Here is a 22,457-nt window from a genome sequence, read left to right as displayed (position 1 = left end):
GATGTATCACTTACTTAATAGACACCCCAGTAGGGGGAGAAGTCATTTTATTTAGTTGAGGCACTTTTAACATGTATGTTTGTGATGTTTGTATGTGTGTGTGCTTGTAGTGAGATGGTGCAGGATAATAAATACTGTCAGGGCAAAGGAACACTCCACTGAACTGGCAGGAGGGTATGGCAGCAATGTACAGAGCCTAGATGGTGGAGTTCAGGGACAGGGAGGTGGGTTCAAGGCTGGCTTGGAGACTGAGGGTGTCCTTCTCAGCCCAGAAAGCCAAAGAAATTGTAGGAGCGGGGAGGTGGGCCCATGAGCATGGGCATCTGGTTCTTGTGGGTGATCTTGATCTGGAAGGAAAGGGAACACATTCAGAAGCAGGACTTAGTATCTTGGGGTTGGAGAATCAGGGATTAGGGGGAAAATTTGGGGGATTTGGAGTAGGTCTCTGCTATCCTGGAGAGGACACAGTAAAAAGGCCGGGGCTGAGAAATCAGGGTTTGGAAGAAATGTGCCCAGGGGAATTTGGAGCATCAGGAGGAAGAAAAGAAGCTGGAGAACTGGAGATTTGGGATTCATGGAGCTTGAAGGTTCAGTTTTTGACAGTCATTACTCACTGTACATGGCGTTTGCATCCAGGGTTCCCCGTCAATTTGCATAGGAAGGGTTTTGGTGGTACTGTGGAAGTCAAGGAAGATTAGTGATTTCCTTACAATTCCAAAACTCTGTTTCTCAGGTTGGCTTTGAGATCCTTGATCACCGAGGAAGCTCACCTAGTAAAGCCCTTCCCTACCATTCCCATAACCCTCTACCCTCCCGGTCCACTCCTTCCCTCAGGACCCCTGGCTGAAGTCTTCCTTACTGGAAGGTGATCTCAGAGCACTTGGCCAGTCGATGTCCAGCATTCTTGAGCTTTGTATAGATTTGGCCCATCTCAATCGCACCCTCTAGTCCTACTACTTCCAGTCGCTTATCACTTAGGTCTGGGGGTGAGAAGTAGAGAACTAGGTTTTGTAAAGCAAGGTTCTCCCAAAGGAAGTCACATGTTCCCCTCAGACCTGCCCACTCAGCTCCTAAGGGTATTCCTCTCACCTGGCACACAGGTTTTCAGGATATCAGGGTCAGTGATGACTTTAGCTGTAGTGCCTAACGCCTGGTTGATTCCACAGATATCCCCCTGGGGTTTCTTGGTATCACCCCAGAGATTGGAGCCACCATGCATGCTAGGGATGTTCAGCACCGCGATGCCTTCTAGGGACAGGGTGCTCAGATCCAGAGGTTTCCCACAGATCTGTGGGGAGGAGGGCACAGCTCCAGTTGGGAAGAACACAGATCTTCACCTCATAGCAATGGCATAATCATGGATCTAACTGCTCTCTCTACCAGGTGACAAACTGGGAAGGCCAGGTTTTGGAGGTTTTGGAGATTCGCATGTGATGGAGGGGAAAAGGAACTAGTGTATCTTGAGGACTTAGGAAATCAGGATCAGAGAGTCAAGGTCAAAGAAATATAGGTTCAGTAATATGGAAAGTGGGCTGGGGATATAGCTCAGCGGTAGAGCACTTCTCTAGCATGCACTTGTCTAGAATGGGTTCAAACCCTAGCACCACAAAAAAAAAAAAAAAAAAAAAGAAAGAATATGGGAAGTTCCTAAGGATGTCTGTGAAGGAAGAAACTTGAAGCTGAAAAATATGTAGGGCTTGTTCTCATCATACATACCTCAACTGTCAAAGACTCCTCTAGCTTTTTGCACGTTGAGAAGATGGATTCAGATGTGGCGAATTCAAAGTACCATAACTTGTTCTTCATTCTGTGAGTCCCAATGTAAGTCCCAGCAGAGAGGGGACAGGTTACACAGTACTGACAGGGGTAGTGACAGGGAAGAGCACTAACATCCCAACTCCAAGGGAAATAAAGGTAGTTTTGCTTGGGGGATTCCTAGAGTTGTCACTGCCCATCTAAGCATTCTGAACCAAACTTGGTCACAAAGTTTTCCCATGCCCCCACACCCCACTTTTCTCTCACCTGCTGTTGAACTTCTCAGGATATTTCTCTCGCATGATGTGGAATCGGTGAGCAATAGAGGCATCCTGGAGAATTAAGGGAGTATGACATCGGAATTCTCTTTCCCTCTCCCTCTTTCTCTCCCTTACTCACTCCCACCCAATCTGAGTGCAGCATGTCCCAAATTCACTTTTTGCAACTGACACCACTGATCAGAACTCCCAATTTTCCTGTGTTGCTGCTCCCTTAACCTCTTTGTCCCTTGCTATCCTCCTCCAGCCTCTGCCTTCTTAATCTCCACTTTCTCTCCTCCTCCTGTGCCCCAATCCACTGACCACACCAATAGAGAAGTAGTTATTGATGATTTGAAAGGGGACTGGATCACACTTTTCTTCAGTTTGTTGAGGTATCACTTCCACAGACCATCGATCTATATGTACCACCTTACTCATCTCTAAATCCTTGAGGATCTTTGCCAAATTCTGTCCCTCATACCCTAGGAGTAGAGGAAAAAGATAGGTTAGCATTGAACTCTGAGTCTCAGAGAGCCCTCCTCTCAGCCCCATTGCTGCAGATTCCCCAAGGACCCTCAGTCCTGGTTCTGCAGAACCTCCCAGCCCTTGCCAGTCAAAGGGCAGGATGTGCAAGCTGCCATGAACCAATGTTAAAGTCAGCCTCTTGCTGAATCTTTTTCCACACTGTTGTGGAAGATGAGTATCTCCAGTGTGCATGGATATCTAGAAATGATTCCAAATTCACCTGGAAGACTGGAGAGAATAGCCAGGAAAATGCTCAAAAAGATGAGCGACAAATGGGGATAATCTCTCACTACCCTCATGCTTTTTTTTTTTTCATTCTTTTTTGATTTTTGGCAGCACTAGGGTTTGAACTCAGGGCCTCATGCTTGCTAGGCAGGCACTCTAACACTTGAGCCACTCCACCAGTCTCCCCTATCCCCCCTCCATGTTTTCTTGCTCCATTCCACCAGACAGAACACAGAATAAAGGAAGAGTCTAAACATGCCACTATGAATAGAATTAAAAGTTTAATAATAAAGAAGAGAGTGCCCCAGATTGATTCCTGTGTGCATGGGAATTTAGTAGAAGATAACATTTCTAATAAATGGGGAAAAGATACATTATTCAATAAATGGTGCTGGGGCAGAGGGAGAGGGGAGGTGGCACAAACAATGTATACACATGTAAGTAAATGTGAAAACCATAAAATAAAAGGAGAAAGAAAAAAAATAAATGGTGCCAGATGGGGAAGTCACTTACTATATTTAGCCTGGGCAAAAATGTGAAACCCCATTCAAAAAATAACTAAAGCAAAAAGAACTAGAGGCATGGTTCAAGTAGCAGAGCACCTGCCTAACAAGCATGAGGCCCTAAGTTCAAATCCCAGTACTGCCAAAAACCAAACAACAAAAACAAACAAAAATGAAGTAGACTTTGTACTAAAAGAAAACATGAATGTTTTTATAACCTTTGAATGTTTTTATAACCTAAAGCATAATACAAAACTAGGAGCCCAAAAAGATGGATAAATATAATTATATTAAAATTTAAAATTTCCATATGGTTAAATAAACACTTAAAAAAGACAATAAAAACTGGGAAAATGCACATATAACAGATAACTTTTTCAAAAAATGCTTACAGGGCTGGGGCGTAGCTTAGCGGTATAGTACTTGGCTAGAATGTATGAGGTCCTAGGTTTGAGCCCCAGAACAACAAAAACAAAACAAACAAGAAACAGCTTACAAATCACTGCATTAAAGTCAACAGGAAAATGGCAAATAATACAAATAAGCCTTTCACATAAGAAGAAATACAAATGGCCAATTTTCATATGAAAGATGCTCAATATTACTAATAACTTAAAGAAATTATGGCTGGGGCATATAATCCTAGCTACTGGGAAGGATGAGATCAGGATTGTTGTTCAAAAAGTTATCAAGACCCGATGTCAATCTGTAAGCTGTACAACGGTAGCTCAAGCCTGTTATCCCAGCTATGGGAAGGTCCTAGGGAGGAGGATTGCAGTCTAAGGTTGGCCCCGGGTAAAACGTTGAGACCCAGCTGGTGCCAGTGGCTCACGCCTGTAATCCTAACTACTCAGGAGGATGAGATCAGAACGATCACAGTTCAAAGCCAGCCCAGGCAAATTGTTCATGAGACCTATCTTGAAAATACCCAATACAAAAGAGGACTGACGGAGTGGCTCAAGTGGCAGAGCACCTGCCTAGCAAGCATGAAGTCTTGAGTTCAAACCCCAGTACCACAACAAAAAGCAAAGAAGGAAATTTAAACGTACTAGCTAATTGTGTGTTGTCTGTCAGATTATTAGATTATAAAAAGATTGAGAAAAACACCTGCTAATGAGTTTATGCATAAATTGGAACACTCATTTTGCTGTTAGTTGGGGGCATAAATTGCTCATTTGTTTATGGAAGGAAATTTTTATCAAAATATTATCAAAACATTTTTTTGTGGTACTAGGGTTTGGACTCATGGCCTTGTGCTTTGCCGGGCAGGCACTGTACCTCTTGAACCACAACCTTGGCCTTCAAAACACATTTTTATTGTTGTTTTTGTTTTATTGTGGTACTGGGAAATCAACTCAGGGCCTCATGGATGCTAGGCCAATACAAAACCACTGAGCTACATCCCCCTAGTCCTCAAAACATATTTTTTGACACAGCAATTTTACTTATAGGAATTTATCTGACAGAAACTAACATACATGCGCAGAGATGGATGTTTGTTGAAATACTCTCTGAAGTAAAAAAAATTGGAAACAACCTAAATGTCTATCAATAGAGGAAAATCATATAAATTATGGCAAATCCATGCCATGAAATACTGTATAGGTACAGGATACAATTATTGGATGTAGTGAATTCTATCTGTACATGCTAAAATGAAAAGATCTCCAAGACATAGTCAATGAAAAAGGAACTCCTATGATCTCATTTATTTGTTACAATGTCATGTGTCAACACACAAGCACACACATATGTCTATAATGGCAGAAAAATGGGCCAGGCATGGTGATGCGTGTCTGTAATCCCAGAATTTGGGAGGCTGAGACAGGAAGATCCAGAATTTGAGGTCAGTCTGGGCTACAGAGCAGAACCTGTAGAAAGGAAAAGAGGGAGGGAGGGAGGGAGGAAGGGAGGAAGGAAAGAAGGATGGAAGAAAGGAAGGAAGGAAGTAAATCTATGAAATGATCTCATTTTTGCTTAGGTACATATTAGTTTGTGTCTAGAAAGAAAAACATAGAACCATAGACCCCAAAACTTTAGGGAGTAGGTTATAGGGAATTTCACTTTCTTGGCAAATATATCTGAAACTTTCAAATTATTTTTTTACTACAAGTATTTATTGTTTTTGTAATCAAGGGGGAAAAGATTTAAAAAAAATATTTCCACATTTCACATTCCCCTAATGGCTCAATCCAGTGTGGTTTGCCTTTCATCCATTCCACATCCCACCCCACTGAAACTCTGTTGGCAAAGGTTGTCAATGACTCTTGTCAAAACTAGTTTACTTCTAGTTCTCATTTTAACTCTTGAAACTCCTCACTAAACCTCTGAAATATTACTCTCTCGGTTACAGAGGATCCTCTCTCTGTTTTTCGTGGTCTCTGTGGTAGGCAGAATAATGGTCTCCCAAAATGGCCACATCTGAATCTCAAGAATCTTATATAGGAGCTGGGTTTGGTGGTGGGCACTTACAGTCCCAGCTCCTCAGGAAGTTGAGGCAGGAGGATCAACTAAGCTCAGGAGTTCGAGACCAGCCTGGCAACATAGCAAGACCTTTCCTCAAATAAATAAATAAAGCAAGGTGCCAGTGACTCATGCTTGTAATCCTAGCTAGCTACTTGGGAGGCAGAGGTAAGGAGGATCACACTTCGAAGCTAGACCCAGCAAATAGTTCATGAGATCCTATCTCCAAAATACCCAACACCAAAAACAGGGCTAGTGGAGTAGCTCAAGTGGTAGTGTGCCTGCCTTGCAAGTATGAGGTCCTGAGTTCAAATCCCAGTATTTGCCCCTCCAAAAATAAAGACACAGGGCAAAAAAAAAGAATTTGCAGATGTGATTAAATTAAGGATCAGGATTGGGAGATTACCCCTGGATTATCTGGATGGTCCTAAGGAAATCACAGGATCCTTGTAAATAGAAGAAGAAGGCAGAAGTGAAGAGTCATAAGAAGGTGGTATGACAACAGAAGCAGAGGCTGGAGTGATAACATTGCTGATTGGAGGAGGCTGTGAGGCAAGGAATGCAGACAACCTTGAGAAACTGGCAAAGGAAAGACAAGGGATTTCCCCCTCAACCCCCACAGAGAGAAGCATAGCCTTGCCAATCCCTTGATTTTAGCCTAGTGAGAGCTCTTTTGGACCTCTGACCTCCAGAACTGTAAGATTAAATTCATTGCTTTAAGCAATGCTATTTGTTACAGCAACAATAAGACATTAATATATAGATGCCATCAATAAATCCTCTGAAATATGGTGTTTACTAGAATCTTGCTGTCCTTATCTACCTTCTTACCTCTTTCCTTAGGTATTCTGGTCTATTGTCAAGCTGTCAATCATCATTAGGAGCAGACAATACCCTAACATGTATCTCCAGCCCAGTCTTCTCTAAATCCCTGACATCTATTTCCAACTATTCTCCACCTTTCCATCTGGTTTCTCCACTGACAACTCAGCTCAACATGTCCCAAACTGAATCTATCTTTCTCTTTTAAAATGGTCTTCCTTGAAAGGGTATTGTTGCTCATACCTATAATTCTAGCTACTTGGGAGGCAGAGACTGAAAGGCTCACGGCCAATCAGGGCAAAAAGCTGATGAGAACCTCATCTCAACCAATAAAAGCTGGGCATGGTAGTATACTCCTGAAAAGCATAAATAGGAGGATCTTGGTTCAGGCCAGCCTGGGCATAAACATAAGACCCTATTCAAAAAACAACTAAGGCATAAAGGAGGTTTGGGGATGCGACTCAAGTGTCAGAGCAATTGCCCAGCAAATGAGTTCAAAACCCAGCACCTATGTTCCCATCATAATAAATGGCACCCCTGCAGCTGGGCGCCAGTGGCTCACACTTGTAATCCTAGCTACTCACATTTGTAATCCTAGAGATCAAGAGGATCACAGTTCAAAGCCAGCCGAGGCAAATAGGTGGAGAGACCCTATCTTGAAAAAGCCTTCACAAAAATAGGGCTGGTAGAGTGGCTCAAGGTGAAGCCCTGAGTTCAAGGCCAAGTACTGTAATAAATAAATAAATAAATGGTACTCCTATCTGCTCAGTCCATACACCTAAAACCTACACTTATTTCCATCTCCTCTTTCTCTTCCTCTTCCCTGACCCATCAGTTATTAAGTGCTGTGGAAACTCACCAACTCCGGTGTCTCTCTCTTTGCTTTTGTGCTCATCATCTCGTCTGGACCACTGTGATACGGATAATTTCCTATCCTGTCTCTTTCCTCTAATTCATCCTCCACCGAGGTGATACTCCTTTCACTTTCCTCTCTTCAAACCTTATGGCATTTTTTAAATGTCAACATAATTTTTCATTAGTGCTGTATCTTTATGGTCATGATTCAGGTTGAGTTAGCAGAAAACTGCTATTAAAAGTCTCATTTGTAGAACACATAGTGCAGACTCAAAATATGTAATTTCAAAGGACCTAATACTGTAAATGAAAAATTCAGATCTGGGTGTGGTGGCACACTTCTGTAATTGCAGCTACTCAGAAAGCTGATGCAGAAAGATCACAAATACAAGGACATTTAGTGTGTCCTTGTCTCTAAATAAAATTTTACAAAAAGGGCTGGTGGTAGATTTCAGCAGTAGAGCACTTGTCTACTATGTGATCATGTGCAAGGCCCTAGGTTCTAACCCCAGTACCAAAAAAAAAAAAAAAATCAAATGTTGCAGACTTGAAATCTGGTCAAAAAAATTGATCATGTCAGGTGTGATAGTACATATCTGTAATCCCAGCCCTAAGGAGTCTAAGGCAGGAGGAGCCATGATTTTGAGGCTAGCCTGGGCTATGTAGTGAAACCCTGTCTCAAAACACCAAAAAAATTAATCGTATGGCTACAAGCAAGACTTCCATTACAGTATGTACTTGGAGGTATTTCTTCCTATTTTTTCTTTTAGACAAGATGGGTTGTGTTCAGGGTGGTATGGCTGTAGACAATATTTTCGTTTAGTTACATCAAGAGTTCCTCCTTGGTACAGACTTGTACAACCAAATGCCTTGGAGACTTGTAAAATAAAGTGAATGAGTGACTAGCAGGGAGCCAAAGGTGTTGCAGTGAACTGAATAATATATAACCCACTTTAGAAACAATCAAATTCAAAGAAATTGAAAACACTGAAAGGCAAACAATAAAAAACAATACAAAAACATTTCTGTGGGAAGTCAGTTTGTGATCTCTGGCAGGATATGGATAAAAACTCTTCATGACCTTCCATAATCTGCATAATCAACTCACTCCTTTCTCTCCCCCTACTCCATCTCACACCCTATGTCACAGACAACAAATGTACCACCATGCTGTTCGGTGGTTCCTCTGGCCTACTGCTACTTTGTCCCCTAGGTTTCCTCCCATTCTCCTTAGCAGACTTCTATTCCCTAATCTCCACGGAGATTTTGGAACTGGACTCTGATCCTAACAACATCAACTCCAAGACACTTCAAATACAACCTGACCTTCACTGACCTCTTTATCTACATTCCTGAAACTCTTTCTTTGAACAGAAAAAGAGATTAGAACTGGGAATGCAGTTAGGAGACTGTTGCAATAAACTTGGAAAGAAGTGAGGCGCCAGCGGATCATGCCTGTAATCCTAGCTACTCAGGAGGCAGAGATCAGGAGGCTCAAAGTTCAAAGCCAGCATGGGCAAATAGTTCGTGAAACCCTATCTCAAAAAACCCTTCACACAAAGCTTGGCTGGTGGAGTGGCTCAAGTGGTAGAGCACCTGCCTAGCAAGTATAAAGCCCTGAGAGTTCAAACCCTAGTACCACCAAAAAAAAAAAAAAAAAAAAAAAGAAATGATAGTGAATGAATGACTAACTACATGATTGCTTAAATGAATGAGTGAGTCATGGACAAGCTCCCTGCTACTCGGCCCATCACTCATCATCTGGCTTAGTTCTCATGCAACTTTCCTTACTCCCACATTATACCCCATCTACCTACCATACTCCTTGATCCTCTGAGCCCTGAGAGTTGTTTGTGAGAAACACATATTTTTGGAGTTTATAGGGTAGAGGACTATCACCCTTGACCCTCCTAGGTTCAGAATACAGTCCCTACTTCTACCAAATCTTTCTTCTTTTTAGCCATTTCACTTTGGTATCCACCTATCTGTGCCTCTCTTCTTTTTCAACCTTCTTCTACACCAAATAACCTAGATTCTTCTCTGCATGCCTTTCTCTGTTCAACTCCCCTATGCTGAGATCCTAGCAAAACAATTTCTAACCACTTACCTCCTCCCCACCTTAGACAACGAGCCAGATCATTTCCAGTACCCAGGGGCAACACCGCAACCGGAGGCACAACAGGCAAGTTGGCTTTGTCTGGGGAGGCAGGAGAAAAGACAGATGGAGAGACGTGGCTCTGAGAGATCACTGTCCCCACATCCCTTGTCTCCTGTCCGGAGCCTTTCCCTACACTGACCAATGGACTCTAGAATCCAGCCTACTGTGCCGTCTCCACCACACACCAATATCCGGCTATCAGGAACATCTTTGAAGAATCTGAGCCTGAGACAAAAGGGAGAGAGATGAAGGATAACAGGATAGAGGCTACCCAACTTCTGGACAGATTATTTCTTGTCTCTTATTACTATAACCTTTTTCTCAAAAGATTTGAGTTTAGGACTAAGGGGTGTATTTCAGTCATAGAGTGCTTCCATAGTATATATGGGCCCTGGGTTCAATCCCCAGCACCATACACACACACAAAAAAAAATTTTTTAAATTAAGAATACTACTCAGGAGGCAGCTATCAGGAGGATCGAAGTTCGAAGCCAGCCAGGGCAAATAGTTCGCAAGACCCTATCTCAAAAAAACCCATCACAAAAAAAAGGCTGGTGGAGTGGCTCAAGGTGTAGACCCTGAGTTCAAACCCCAGTACCATACACAAATAAATAAATAAGCAAACAAAAGACTTGAGTTTCTTTTCTTTTTTGGAGGTCCTGGGGTTTGAACTCAGGACCTCAAGCTTGCTAGGCAGCACTCTACCCACTTGAGCCATGTCCCAAGACTTGAATTTCTATTAAGGGCAGAAAATTGGGAAAGTTATAGCTACTCTTTAGTAGTAGGGAAAAACTGGTATCTTCATTCTTTGAAAGCAGGACAAAGATGGGTCAGAGAATCAAGAGGACAGGATACCCAGTGACCTTAAGGCAAGAAGCATTTGGAATTCTGGCATCTTGGGTCTTCTCTCCCAACATATACTCTTTCCTGCTCTCTCTCAACATACATAGATACACAGATGCACAAAAACCACTGTTATATGGCCCTAACCTATACTCACCCTGGCTCAGGACCATCCTTCAGGAGGTTGAACACCTGCCGAGGGTTTAGTATATACTGGAACTTCCAAAGCACCCTGTGTGAGTGTAAAAAGGAAGTGCATGATGGGCGAGAGGAGAGTGATATTCTGTATCCCTCCTGATATCCTCCTCAAGGTGTCCCCTCCATATACACATTCCCTCCTCCCTCCAAGCTCTCCTCACCTCTGCCCCTGCTTCCCGCCACTCTTAGGATTGACAAAGACTAGAAGTGGGTGGGTGTTAGGAACAGGGTCAATCTGTAGTGGGGGAAGAAAATAAGGATGAAGAGGGCAGGATTTTTCCAGAGTTAAAGTGGGCCCTGGAGACAGAGGCAGAGGACCGACATTCCCCAAGATGCTTTCCTCCTTCTTCCCTGCCCCCTACCAGGGTGGAGCTTCTAAACAGCAGGTACTACCCCCGCCCCAGCTTTCCTACTTCAGTTCCTCCCAGGAGGGCTCCAGCCCAAAACTGGCACCATCATGAAGCCCAAGCCCCTCAGCTCTGTACCCGAAGAGCCTCTGACGTGCATAAGCTTAAATCATCCAAGGTCTTCTGGCTTGTTTTGCTATGTTTACGATCTTGTCCAGATACCTAGTAGGAGTGCAAAGCAGAGGGGAGAAAAGGTGGATTGTGCATGATTTGATAGTTGCATCTGACTTCAGTCTTTAAGGTACAGGCTCTCTATTCTAAATGGCATTTTGTGTGTAGAGGTATGTGAGTCGGGAAAGTGGAGAGGCACTACTGTCTCCTCCCAGCTGCTACCCGAGGGTCTCACCAGAACGCTGGGGTAGATGGAAGATGGAGGCAGGATGTGATCACGGAGCAGCCCACCATCACATTCAGGGCCCATGGTCGGCAGGCAGTTATCATGTATCTGAAGGACAAGGTGGGCACACAGAGAAAGATCATGCAGATGACCTTGCTACCCTCCTTAACTTGACGGTCTGAACTGGAAAGAGAACCCCTGGAAAGCGGGAACAACTGTGGCTGTAATGGAGGAGGGGTTAGGGAGGAAGGTCTACGGAGAGAGGGCCCTTAGTAGGTGGCCACAAGGCATAGTCTGGAGGGATAGCTCCCGAACTGACCTCTAGGTGGCACCATACACAATGCAGCCCGGTTAGACTGTGGTAGGTCCGGATCTTTTTCTGGCAGTGGTCGCAACGCCCAGACTCACAGCCTCCTCGAACCCACACGTGTGATTGGACCTTGGGGAGAAAAGCATTCTCTTGTCTGGGAGGGTCTGAGCAGAGACTAGGAAGGACCAAGGTCAAGATGGAGATGATAATGTGGGGGTGGAGGGAGCATGGGATAACTCACACCAATGTCCTTCCGAGACTTGGCATAAGTGCTGACTTCACAAGGCCGGGCCTTCATGGCACACTGGTCGTGAACAGTGTACTTGCAAACTGGAGAACAGGGAAAAAGGTCAGAGCTTTAGCTGGAGCCCTTCTCCCTCTCTTCTCCATCTTGGGAGTGAGGAAGGATCACTCACTGAAAAAAGACATGTAATCCCTTGATGTTAGGGTGTGGCAAAGATTAAAGTTTGGAAGAGGGGAGCTTCACTTACAAGACCTGTGTCTTTTCCTCACCCCTAAAAGAGCAACTGCCACCAGATGCCTTCCCCCACAACATCCACATGCCAGGCAGGAACTGAACTGTATGATGTAAGGAGAGGAAGCCAGGTCTAATTGGGATAATAATAACTAATTTTTATTGCACTTCATAGTATATGTATGCACATTGTGAAGTACATTTTTTGCATCATCTTTAATTAATACTCACAGTTACCTCATTTTAAGTCAAAGAAATTTAAAATTAAAGAAGATGCATGAGCTGGGTGTCAGTGGCTCATATCTGTATTCCTAGCTACTTGAAAGGCTGAGATCAGGAGGATCGTGATTTTAGGCCAGCTGGGGCAAACAGTTCTGGAGACTCCATCTCCAAGATAACCAGAGCACAGTGATCTGAAGATGTGGCTCAAGAGGTAGAGTGTCTGCTTTGCAAGTGCAAAGCCCAGAGTTCAAATCCAATTTCCACCCCCCACACCCCCCAAAAAAGCATGATGCCTTGGGTTTGATCTCCAACACCACAAAAAAAAAAAAGTATATGGCTTTCTCAGTCTTACATCAGTGGCAGTGGCAGAGCCCAGGAGTATTCAAATCCAGGTCTCTCTAAGTTCAGAATGCCATGCTTCCACAAATTGCTGGGTTCCCCTCTGCAAGCACACTCCCAGGTCCCATCACTCACGGTTACAGCTCAGCCCCTGTTTGCCGAGACCAATGCTTGACTCGCACAGGTTGCAGTAGACTGATCTGGGGAATCTCTTGGGTCTCCACATGTGCTGCCCATCGTCCTTCAAAGTCTGAGAGGGCACAGAGTTACCAACCTCTTAGAGGGTCAACCTCTCGCGAGCACAGCCCAAGACAGCTGCCGTACCCATGCTTATAAGCCTCTCCCACTCACCATCTCCATTCCCAGCAGCACTAACAATGGGACAGTAGTAGCCCCGGCCCGGACCCATTCGGCTAGAGAGACAGAGCCACTGCCATCATAGTCGATCTCTTGCATCATCTCCTGAAGAATCTGAGTGGAAAGTGGGAACAGACTTTTGGTGTGAGTGGACTCTCAGACACTTCTCTCTCTCAGAACACCAAGCTTAGCCATACTATCCAAAGGAACCAGTGGCCCATCAGAGATGGGGTAAGGCAGATGCAGGACTACTAGGAAAGAGGGTACAATAAAGGTCAAGAAGGAAGAACTGCCTTACCGGCCTCAGCTCAGACACATCCCAATCTAGATATTCAGCCATTCGCATCATTTGAAGGATGATTTTTTCTACTTCCTGGAGCAAAGAGGATAAGAGTCAGTCTTATCCACAGCACACTCACTCCACCACCCAAACTCTTCTTAAGAAACCAGGGTTTCTCAGCTTCACTCCCAGATCCACCACTCATTCTTAAGTATCCCTGCCAAGTAAATAGGTGTTTGTATGTTTGTAAGGCAGCCCCCAGTTCATATTTTCAGCCTGCTCCTTTAAGAGTCACAAGTTTGGGATCTACTCCCAGATTTAGTCCTAGAGGACTCAATTTCTTCCCCCAGCTGCCACTTCTTTTTCTTTTCTCCTCTTCCCTTGTTGGCACTGTTGGGGATCAAACCCAGGGCCTTGTATGCTAGGCAAGCACTCTATCACTGAGCCACACCCCTAACCCCTTCTCTACTTCTTAACACCCTGGAAGAGTTAAGACAGGAGTGCATGAACAAATGGAAACATTTGTTCCCTTGCCCAGTATGGGTCCCACAACTCACTGAGCTGTCCAGGATCCCATTTCTGTCCGTGTCGTACAGCTTGAAGGTGACTGTGGGGTAGGAGCCAGATCAGTTTGTAAAAGAGATCCAAAGAACTCAGACCAGAATACAAGAAAAATAAAAGAAATATGGAGAGAACTTCTAGGTGAAAAGCCTAGAGCTTGGGATGGGACTGAGAAATTAGACAAAAAGAGAGGGAAAACAGGCAGTGGATGCCACCCTCTGTAAATCTTACAGGGGAGACAACACACACTCTCATATCCCAAGAATAGCCCAGGCTATTCTTTTATACATGAGAATGTGTAAGATGTGGGAATTGCAGGGACTATTAGGTTCAAGTAGTCTGGGGAACAAAGGAAATAGGCCCATTCTTTGACTCCACTTTTGTCTGGCTCTGTCAGCCTTTAGGCATCTTGAAGGAATGAGGGAAAGGCTGGGGAACACCTCTCTTTCCGCTTCACCTTTCCTCCCTTCTCCCCTCCAAAATGGCAACTCACATTCTAGCTTGTCTTCTGGCCGACCACCCTCCAGGAGGGAGAAGTAGCAGGAGACATCACTGAGACACACTACATCTGTTACAAAAAAGTACAGCAGATTTGAGGTCAGGGAACGCCTCCACTTTGGCTCTTCTTTTCTTCGTTTATTCTAACTCTCCCCTTTAAAACTCTTCTTGCTAGCTCCTAGTTGAATCCTCCACCTCTCTCCTCACTTTGACTCTCATTCCCAAACCAAGACTAATTTGACTTTTCTTCCAAAGGCTGAGCCCAGTCCTACTTGCTTAACCATACCTTTATTTACAGCCTCATTTATGCAGAGATCAGTGTGGAAGGATTGAAACAGCGCCTGGCTCAAGTGACTGGGAACATTTTCTACTTCCAGATAGATTTTCAGGAATTGTTCGAATCCCTCGTATCCAATGGCCTATGATGAGAGTGAGCATTACGTTGGGGCATCTGCAGAGTAGAAGCTGGGGACTGAAGAACTGGGAGTAGTGGACACAAAGACAAGAAATGCAGAAGTGAGATGAAACTGAGACAGGAGTATGGTTTCTTGGATAGAGTCCTGATTTAATAGGATCTCTTGTTTTGCCCTAAGGCAAAAGTGGCTGTGACAATGGACAAAGTTATTAAGAGGGGGCCCAGAAAAATCCCTGGAAGGTGGGAAATCGCAGGGGAGAATCAAAATCAAAGATGGGAGGATTTGGTCAAGAAGAGGACTTCCCAGCTGCCACTCACATCTCCTTGGAGATATTTGGCCATCTCGCCATCCTCGAAGAGCTTTAGGACATCACTGACCTTTTTGGTGGAGTCTAGGTGTGAAGCAGGAAAAGAGCATTAGTCCAGCTCAGTTCCCCTGGCCTCGGTCAGAGTCCCATCAGGACATTCAGCAGAAAAATAGTTTTCAATGAAAGGAAGAAAGAAATTCTAAGAAGAGGGCTGTGGAGTGGCTCAAGTGGTAGAGCGCCTGCCTACCAAGTGTGAGGCCCTGAGTTCAAACCCCAGTATTGCAAAGAAAAAGAAATAAAAAGAAATTCCAAGAAGAAACACAGAAATACAGAGGGGAAAAAAACATTTAAGATCCTCCAAAGTGGTACCACTCTTTTCTCCTCTTCTTTGAGGCCTGGAGCAAGCAGTGAAGCCACGGGTAGAGAGCTGAGACCTCAGGCATGTCTGCATCTCTCCTCCTTTCCCAGTCATAAGGAGCAGACTGGCTCAGTCACGGGGGAAACTGGGGTGGGCTGGGGAGTTTAATGAGAAGGAACAGGGATTTTCTGGGGTAGGTTTCAGAACTGAAGGACTGGAAGGAAGACTCACATTCCATGTATTTTTGCAGCTGGGCAAAGCCTTCAGGGCTCATCAGGCCCTTCTCCTTTGCCATCCCTCTGTTTTTCTTAAGGATTGAGGCAAAGACAACGGCGTAGTAGTGCTTCCAGCGGTTGGTCCTCTTCAGAGGGTAGTTCTGGAGGAAGGGGACAAGAGCTTTACTGGAGAAGAGCCAGCATTCCTCATCTTTTTTCTTCTATCTACTCCATTCAGTTTCTACTCATATTATTTCCGTGTTTTTTTTTTTTCTTAGTCCCTCCCTAAGTCTCATCCCTTCCCTGTGTACCTGTGTCCTGTGTTTCTCTCTAGTCTTCCTCACTGTACCTGTCTTGTTTCCATTTCTGGATCCTTCTCCCACTCTGGTTTCTCCCCTCATCTTTCTTAATTCATCTGACCACCGTCACCTACCCACCCTGCACTCCCGCCCTCGCTCCCCCACCGTTCCCGCTTTCTCAGTCTATGTATGTTTCTGTGACTGCGTGCCTGGGCGATTTCTGCGTTTTCCTCTCCGCCACCCCCAGGCTCTGCAAGTCTTTCCGCAGCCTGCGCTTACTCCCATTTCGGTCCCGCAGTCCCGCCCTCCTGTGATTCTTACTACAGTAGCCCGCCTTCCTGAGCACAACCCCATCTTGCTCCGCCTCCAGCCTGGTCGCCAGCCCCTGCTCAGCCCCCTACTATTCGAGCCATCCACCCTCCGCAACGACCTCTAGCACTTCTGAGTCGCGCGCAACACAGAACCAGCTGTGGGCGGGTCACTAGCTCGGGCTCCCACTCTCCCGCGTCCCGCGGAGCTGTACCGGGGAAGCGCGAGGAGCGAGCGCGCGGGGTTGGAGGAGGAGGTAAGGGAGGAAGGCTCTAGTTTCTCAGGCGTGGGACTGCGGGGCTGCGTGCTGCAGTCGCAAGTGCCTGGATCTTCCTTGCACCAAGCTGCATTAGCAGGGTTTAGGGCACCCCAACTTTCGGCTATTGGACTAGAACGAAGGAGGAGCAGTAGCAGTCAGTGGATCCTGTCCACCACCTGCCCCAAGAACCAAGTTGCAGAGGGCGACTTGCCTTGATGACTTAACCTTATTTCTTTCCTTCCTTCCTTCTTTCTTTCGCTCCTTCTCTCTCTCTTTCCTTCTTTCTTTCTCTTTTTCTTTTGGCACTGGGGTTTGAACTCAGGGACTACACCGTAAGCCACTCCACCAAACCTTTTTTTGTGATGGCTTTTTTCAAGATAGGGTCTCTGAACCATTTTGCCTGGGCCGACTTTGAAATTTGATCCTTCTGATCTCTGCCTCCTGAGAAGCTAGGATTACTTACAGGCGTGAGAGCCGCTCCTCCGCCCCGCCCCGCCCCCTCGCCACGCCTGGCAATAATTACATATCTTACAGTAATACATAGTATAGCACAGTTTTGAAGTAAGAACTGAAGTCAGTCCTATCTGGATTCCATTCTTAGCTGTGACAGCACACTGTGGGGCTTGGGCAAGTTTCAAGTGTGAAACAGGACAATGATAGCTATCATTTACAATTGGGAGGCATAAGTAAAATAATACATGAAAAAAATGTGCTGGGAGATGGTGGCTTACGCCTATAATCCTAGCTACTCAGGAGCAGAGATTGGAAGGATAGCAGTTTGAAGCCAGCCCAGGCAAATAGTTTTCAAGCCCTTATCTCAAAAAACGGTTCACAAAAAAAGGGCTGGCGGAATGGCTCAAGGTGTAGGCCTGAGTTCAAACCCCAGTACTGCCAAAAAAAAAAAAGAATGCCTCGTATAATGCCTGGCATATAAGAAGCCTACAAGAAATGGTACTTATTATTGCTTTAAAAGTAATGTAGAAATTATTTTTAAAAGAAAGGTAGAAGTCCAAAATCAGCTGGGTATGATGGTATATGCCTGTAATCCCAAAGTTTGGGAGGCTGAGGTAGGAGGATGGCCAGGTGGAGACTAGGTTGGACTACATAGCAAAACCCTGTCTCAAACAACAACAAACTAACCAAAAGTCAAATCCTGCCAGAGAGGAAATTATTGGTATAACCACTTTTTTTTTTGGCAATACTAGGGTTTGAACTCAAGGCCTCATGCTGGTGCTCTACCACTTGAGCCACTCCACCAGCCCTGTTTTGTGTTGTGTATATCCAAGATAAAGTCCTAAACTATTCGCCCAGGGCTGGCCTTGAATCTTGGATCCTCCTGATCTCTGCCTCCTGAGTAGCTAGGATTACAGATATGAGCCACCAGCTGGGATTTCCTTAGGCACTTGATAAGTGCAGGAGTGGAGGCTCCAGCCTTAGGACCACATGGTAGGGCCTCTGTTCATCACTTTGTCCTCTCTTGTTGCCCAATTTCTGTCACACACTGCATTCTGGTCTCTCTGTCCTCCTTTCTGTTCTTCTTACCAAGTTCTTGCCTGGCCAGGGCCGTGAAATTTATGTTCTGTCTGTCTGGGACACTCTTCCTTACTTCTGGCAGAACTAACCTCTTGCCTCAGTTCCTCAACTGAAATGTCAGCTCCACCAAGAGAATTTCCTTGATTGTTCCATCTTTTTTTTTTTTTTTGGTGGACTTGGGGCTTTTTGTTTGCTTGTTTTGGGTGGGACTGGGGTTTTAACTCAGGGCTTCACACTTGCTAGACAGGCGCTCTACCACTTGAGCCACTCTGCCAGCCCCTTGATTGTTCCATTTTAAAGTAACTCTGCTCCTTTACATAGCACCTACCTTTGTTTCTTTTTTAGAATTTGTCACAAGTAGAAATTATCTTCCCTAGTTATTTGCTTCTTTATTAATTGCTCATCTTCTACGAAAATGTGAGTTCCTTGAGGGTAGGAACTTGTCAGTCTTATTCACCATTGCATCTCCAGTACCTAAAACAGGGCTCAGCATGTTCTGAGTACTCAATATTGTTTGTACAAATGGCTGCCTAAAAGCTGCATACTTGGACTATTAATCCAAGTATGGTTAAATGGGATGCCACAGAGTGTCCACTTGACAAGAGAATATGAGATAATTTAGATCACATATTATAGGTGCTAAATAAGTAGCAGCTTAAATGAGTGAATGATGCTAAAAGCACTTATTGAAGTTCCATCAAATACTCTGACCCCTATCCACTCCTTTGGGGCTTGTTGGGTTGGGCACAGGGAGGCAGTTAGCGTCTGCAAGAATAACCCAGCCCCTTTCTTTCTGAAGGTAAGATTTCTGCAACCTCTGCCCTTGGGACAACTCTGCCATCCACCTCTATGCAGCACAACATTCTTGTTCCAGGGGCTCTCTTGGAATACTTGGAAAAGGCTTTCTAGGACACTGACATTCTGGAGAAAGGACTCTGCCCACTGGCCTTTATCAATGACTATAATCCAGCCTCAGAGTGCTGGTATTAACAGGCATGTGCCACCAGGCCTGCCTCAAGAATGGACTATGTTTATTTATTTGTTTACTCATTTATTTATTTTTTTTTTTGAAAATGTAGTTCAGGCTGGCTTTGAACTGTTGATTCTCCTGTCTATGCCTTCTGAGTGCTGGGGTTATGGGTGTGTACAGCTACGCCCCAATTAAGAATGGATTTTTGAATTAGGCATAGGTTAGAATCCTTGCTCTTGGATGAATCATTTCATCTCCCTGAACTTCAGTTGCTTTTTTTGTTTGTTTGATTTTTTTTAAGCTGGGGATGGAACTCAGGGCTTTGGGCATACTAGGTAAGCACTCTATCACAGCCCAACCTCAGTTTTCTCATCAGCTAAATGGGTACCTAGAGAAGTTGAGCACAGAAGGGGATTAAATAAGATTATTTAAGCAACGTACACAGCGTTTGCTTGGCACAGATAAGAATTCAATAAACATTAGCTATTACTATTATACAAGATAGTGCCTAGAGAAACATATCTGGACATAAGAAAATATGAGGCCTTTGAGCCAGGAAGACACAAATTATAGGGACTTCTAGCAGTAGTGAAGACTGGTTTTATACTTTCTTCCCTTTTTATGTATGTCAGGCACAGACATGTAGTAGCATTAGAATGCTGAACTTTGCCTCTGGGAAGATGATGAGGTAGCTGGAAACTAGACTCTCAGGGTCAAAGGACAATCTCTGGGCTGGGACCTTGGACATGAGGATTCCTATGGTCTATTCACTTGTCTTCCTGACTTCTCTCTCTGAAAGTTTGGCTGCTCTTGGAGCTGAAGGGCAGCAAACTGCATAATCCTGGGGCCTTAAAAATCTGGAACAAGTCCAGTTCCATGGAGCCCTCCAGCTCCATCCCAACCCAGAGGCTATAAACTGGGCTAGTCCAGGCGAATGCTGGGCTGGAAGGGTGGGTCTGCTGCCTGGGCCCGTCAGTTATTTGTGACTCACCCTTCCCTCCTCTGGTTTCCCTACTCACCTCTACCCAACTTGTGGTAGAAAGGAAGAAGTTGACTTGGAGGGAAAGAATCCTAGAACATCCTCAGAGCTGGGAGTTACTAACTCTCTCTCTCTTTTAAAATTTTTTTTATTTTTACAAAGGATGAAACTGAGGCCCAGAGATAGAATGACTCTTGGGATCACAGCCAGAATCTATACACCCTGTCCTTAGTCCATTCCACTGTCTTAGTGCCTTTCATTCTCTAGATCTAATTTTAAACATCAAATACTAAAATTACTGTTAGCCAAGAGCTAAATGTTATCCCCTAAGCCAGTGCTAATGTTTAAAGTTTCCTTTTCTCTTCATTATTCATTGCTCACATTCCAAGTCATATACGGTGACCATTACTCAAGAATTAGCTATGTCTCCAGGACATTTAGGATGTCCCAATAAGAAACCTCAAGGGGCACTACTAATTTGAGGGCCCATGCCTGATTACCTGGATTTCGGAGTCCTTTAACTATCTAAGGGACTGCACCTTCCTCCTCTCTCCCAAGAATGACAGGGTCTATTCTTTCCCTGCCCATCCCTTTACTAGTCAGTGATCTCAGAGAATTATTTGGCTTGAAGCCTCAAAATTCAATAACCCTTCACAAACGTGGGAGATGTTAGCGTTGCCTGGTTAAAGGGGTGGCATGTGTGTTTATGTATGCAGGGTGTAATTGCGGTAGTGCAGGAGGAAGTTACGATGTTGGCATGGTTGGGGGATGTGGGCTTTGTATATTATGAGGCTAGAGAGATGTCCAGTAATATTTGCATGTCTTCCTTACTAAAACTCGTTTCTCCTATTTAAAGCCGAAAAGTAAGATTCAGACTCAAGTATTTTCAGAAACTTCCTGGTGACAGGTGTGGAAAGGATGGGGATGGGAAGTTGGGGACCAGGAGGCCAAACAAGAACCCTTCTCCACCCCTTTGGTGCGGTGGGGATTCCAAAGGGGACTTTCCTCCCAGTCGGGGCCTCAGAGGCTTCGATTCGCCATCCCTAAGAGTGAGCAGGATGGATGGAGTGGAAGGTCTGGGGACACGCTGCCTACGGGATTCTGGCCCAGCCCTCCCGCAGCCCCCTGCGTCCCAGCGCGAACCTTTCTAGCCACCCGCTCCAGCTGTCACGCTTCCTCCTTCCCGAACCCAGCAGCCCTACCCCAGCCGGTGGGGTGTCCCCGTCCGTCCGCGGCCGCCCCCCCTGCTCCGGCGGGGGACGTGCGAGTGGCCAGGGCCTCGCGGGGTCTCTACCTTGCCCGAGGCGGGCGCGAGGTCGTTGCTGAAGCGCCGGCGCTGGAGCTGGAGCCCGGGCTGGGCTGGAGGGGCCGGGCCAGAGACGCGACCGCCGCGGGGCCGCCCAGCTCCTGACGACACAGCGCCGGCCCGCTGCTCCCGCGCCCCCAACTCCGAGAACTTCGAGGCTGGGACCAGCCCGGGTTTCCAGGTTTCCAACGGAACCTGATCCTTCTGTCCTTGTCTCCAGGGCTCTGGTCTGTGCCACTTTCTCCACTCACTGGGCTCTTCGTCTTCTTCCCGTGCCTGGGGGCAGCTGTTTCTATTTTCCCACCTTTATAACTACTGATAGTCTCTCCCTCCTCATCCTAAGCCAAGATAGGAGGTGGGCTGCTAAGAACAACTGGGCAGCTGCCCTTTCAGCCACCAGTCGGCCAGCTCCCTTGTCCTAATTGCCATCCTAGACTTCCCTTCCCAACTGCTGTTCATGTGCTATGACTTCACACTCAGGAGATCCCAGAGGGGCCAAGGTCTGAACTCCACACCTCACATCTGAGACCCAGACACCTCCCTCTTCATTCACATGGCTCCACACTGCCTGAGACAATCTACCCGCCTTTTCCAGGTTCCTCACCTTCTTTTCAGAGTTAGTCCCCTAAGGCCACCTCCTTCCCTCAGGACTCTTATCTTCTCCTTAGTTCTTGGATGGAAGTTTGGGTGTAAAGAGCACTCAGATCTGTGTGCACCCTTCCTCCATGCCCCAACTCTCCCACTTTACCCGCTGACCTTGGTAGGTGGTGCTTCAGAAGGCCCTGGCCAAAAGTAGGGGCTGAAAACAGATCCTTTCAGCTCCTCCTGACTGCAATCTGCTAAGAAGCTGTCAAGTGTCTTGGGGCAGCATGGATGGTGGTGAGGATAGTAGAGCAAGGAAGAGAGACAGAGGTCTAGGGACTTACTGGTAGGAACTGGGACCCAGGCATCCTGCTCCCTGGCCCCGCCCTAACCCCTAACTCCCTCCTACCCTTCATTGAAGTAGGGCAGAGTAACAAAGCCCTGGGCTCCTGGAATCTCTCCTCTTACACCTGGGGGTAGAAAAGAGGGGGAAGAGATCTCTGAATGGAAGAGTGTATATATGAGGTGTAT

General features: G+C 45.6%; 1 protein-coding gene across 7 annotated transcripts; it reads right to left on the bottom strand.

Annotated features, from left to right (window-relative positions):
- Nucleotides 1–14: 14 nt before the first annotated feature.
- Nucleotides 15–22,457, bottom strand: Dgka (diacylglycerol kinase alpha). Of its 7 annotated transcripts, none has more exons than XM_074083580.1 (24): nucleotides 22,101–22,457; nucleotides 15,706–15,850; nucleotides 15,127–15,200; nucleotides 14,680–14,812; nucleotides 14,389–14,463; nucleotides 13,892–13,941; nucleotides 13,353–13,427; nucleotides 13,049–13,168; nucleotides 12,833–12,947; nucleotides 11,903–11,991; nucleotides 11,671–11,790; nucleotides 11,361–11,459; nucleotides 11,093–11,176; nucleotides 10,769–10,842; nucleotides 10,567–10,641; nucleotides 9,706–9,791; nucleotides 9,516–9,605; nucleotides 2,337–2,497; nucleotides 2,023–2,087; nucleotides 1,717–1,807; nucleotides 1,090–1,288; nucleotides 860–1,001; nucleotides 615–675; nucleotides 15–347 (listed from the first exon to the last, which is right to left on the bottom strand). In XM_074083580.1, exons 2-24 carry the CDS (start codon nucleotides 15,767–15,769, stop codon nucleotides 264–266), a joined length of 2,226 nt encoding a protein of 741 aa, XP_073939681.1. In that variant the 5' UTR covers nucleotides 15,770–15,850; nucleotides 22,101–22,457; the 3' UTR covers nucleotides 15–263. The 7 variants fall into 7 exon arrangements, with proteins under 7 accessions (XP_073939681.1, XP_073939683.1, XP_073939688.1 ...); XM_074083582.1 differs by lacking the exon at nucleotides 22,101–22,457 and adding an exon at nucleotides 21,949–22,083; XM_074083587.1 differs by lacking the exon at nucleotides 22,101–22,457 and adding an exon at nucleotides 21,333–21,636.

The sequence above is a fragment of the Castor canadensis genome, chromosome 8 (genome assembly GCF_047511655.1).
Source record: "Castor canadensis chromosome 8, mCasCan1.hap1v2, whole genome shotgun sequence".
NCBI classification, from domain to species: domain Eukaryota; kingdom Metazoa; phylum Chordata; class Mammalia; order Rodentia; family Castoridae; genus Castor; species Castor canadensis.
The sequence above is the reverse complement of the archived record's forward strand: the minus strand, read 5'-3'. Positions and strand labels throughout refer to the sequence as shown.

Bases quoted from the DNA above. Each gene is read 5' to 3' on its own strand.
- Dgka (XM_074083580.1), bottom strand. From the start codon at position 15,769: ATGGCAAAGGAGAAGGGCCTGATGAGCCCTGAAGGCTTTGCCCAGCTG. The intron at 9,792-10,566 runs GTGAGTATAGGT...CTTTTGTCTCAG, and splicing joins AAGGATGGTCCTGAGCCAGG to GCTCAGATTCTTCAAAGATG. The intron at 348-614 runs GTGAGTAATGAC...CTTTCCTTCCAG, and splicing joins GGATGCAAACGCCATGTACA to ATCAAGATCACCCACAAGAA.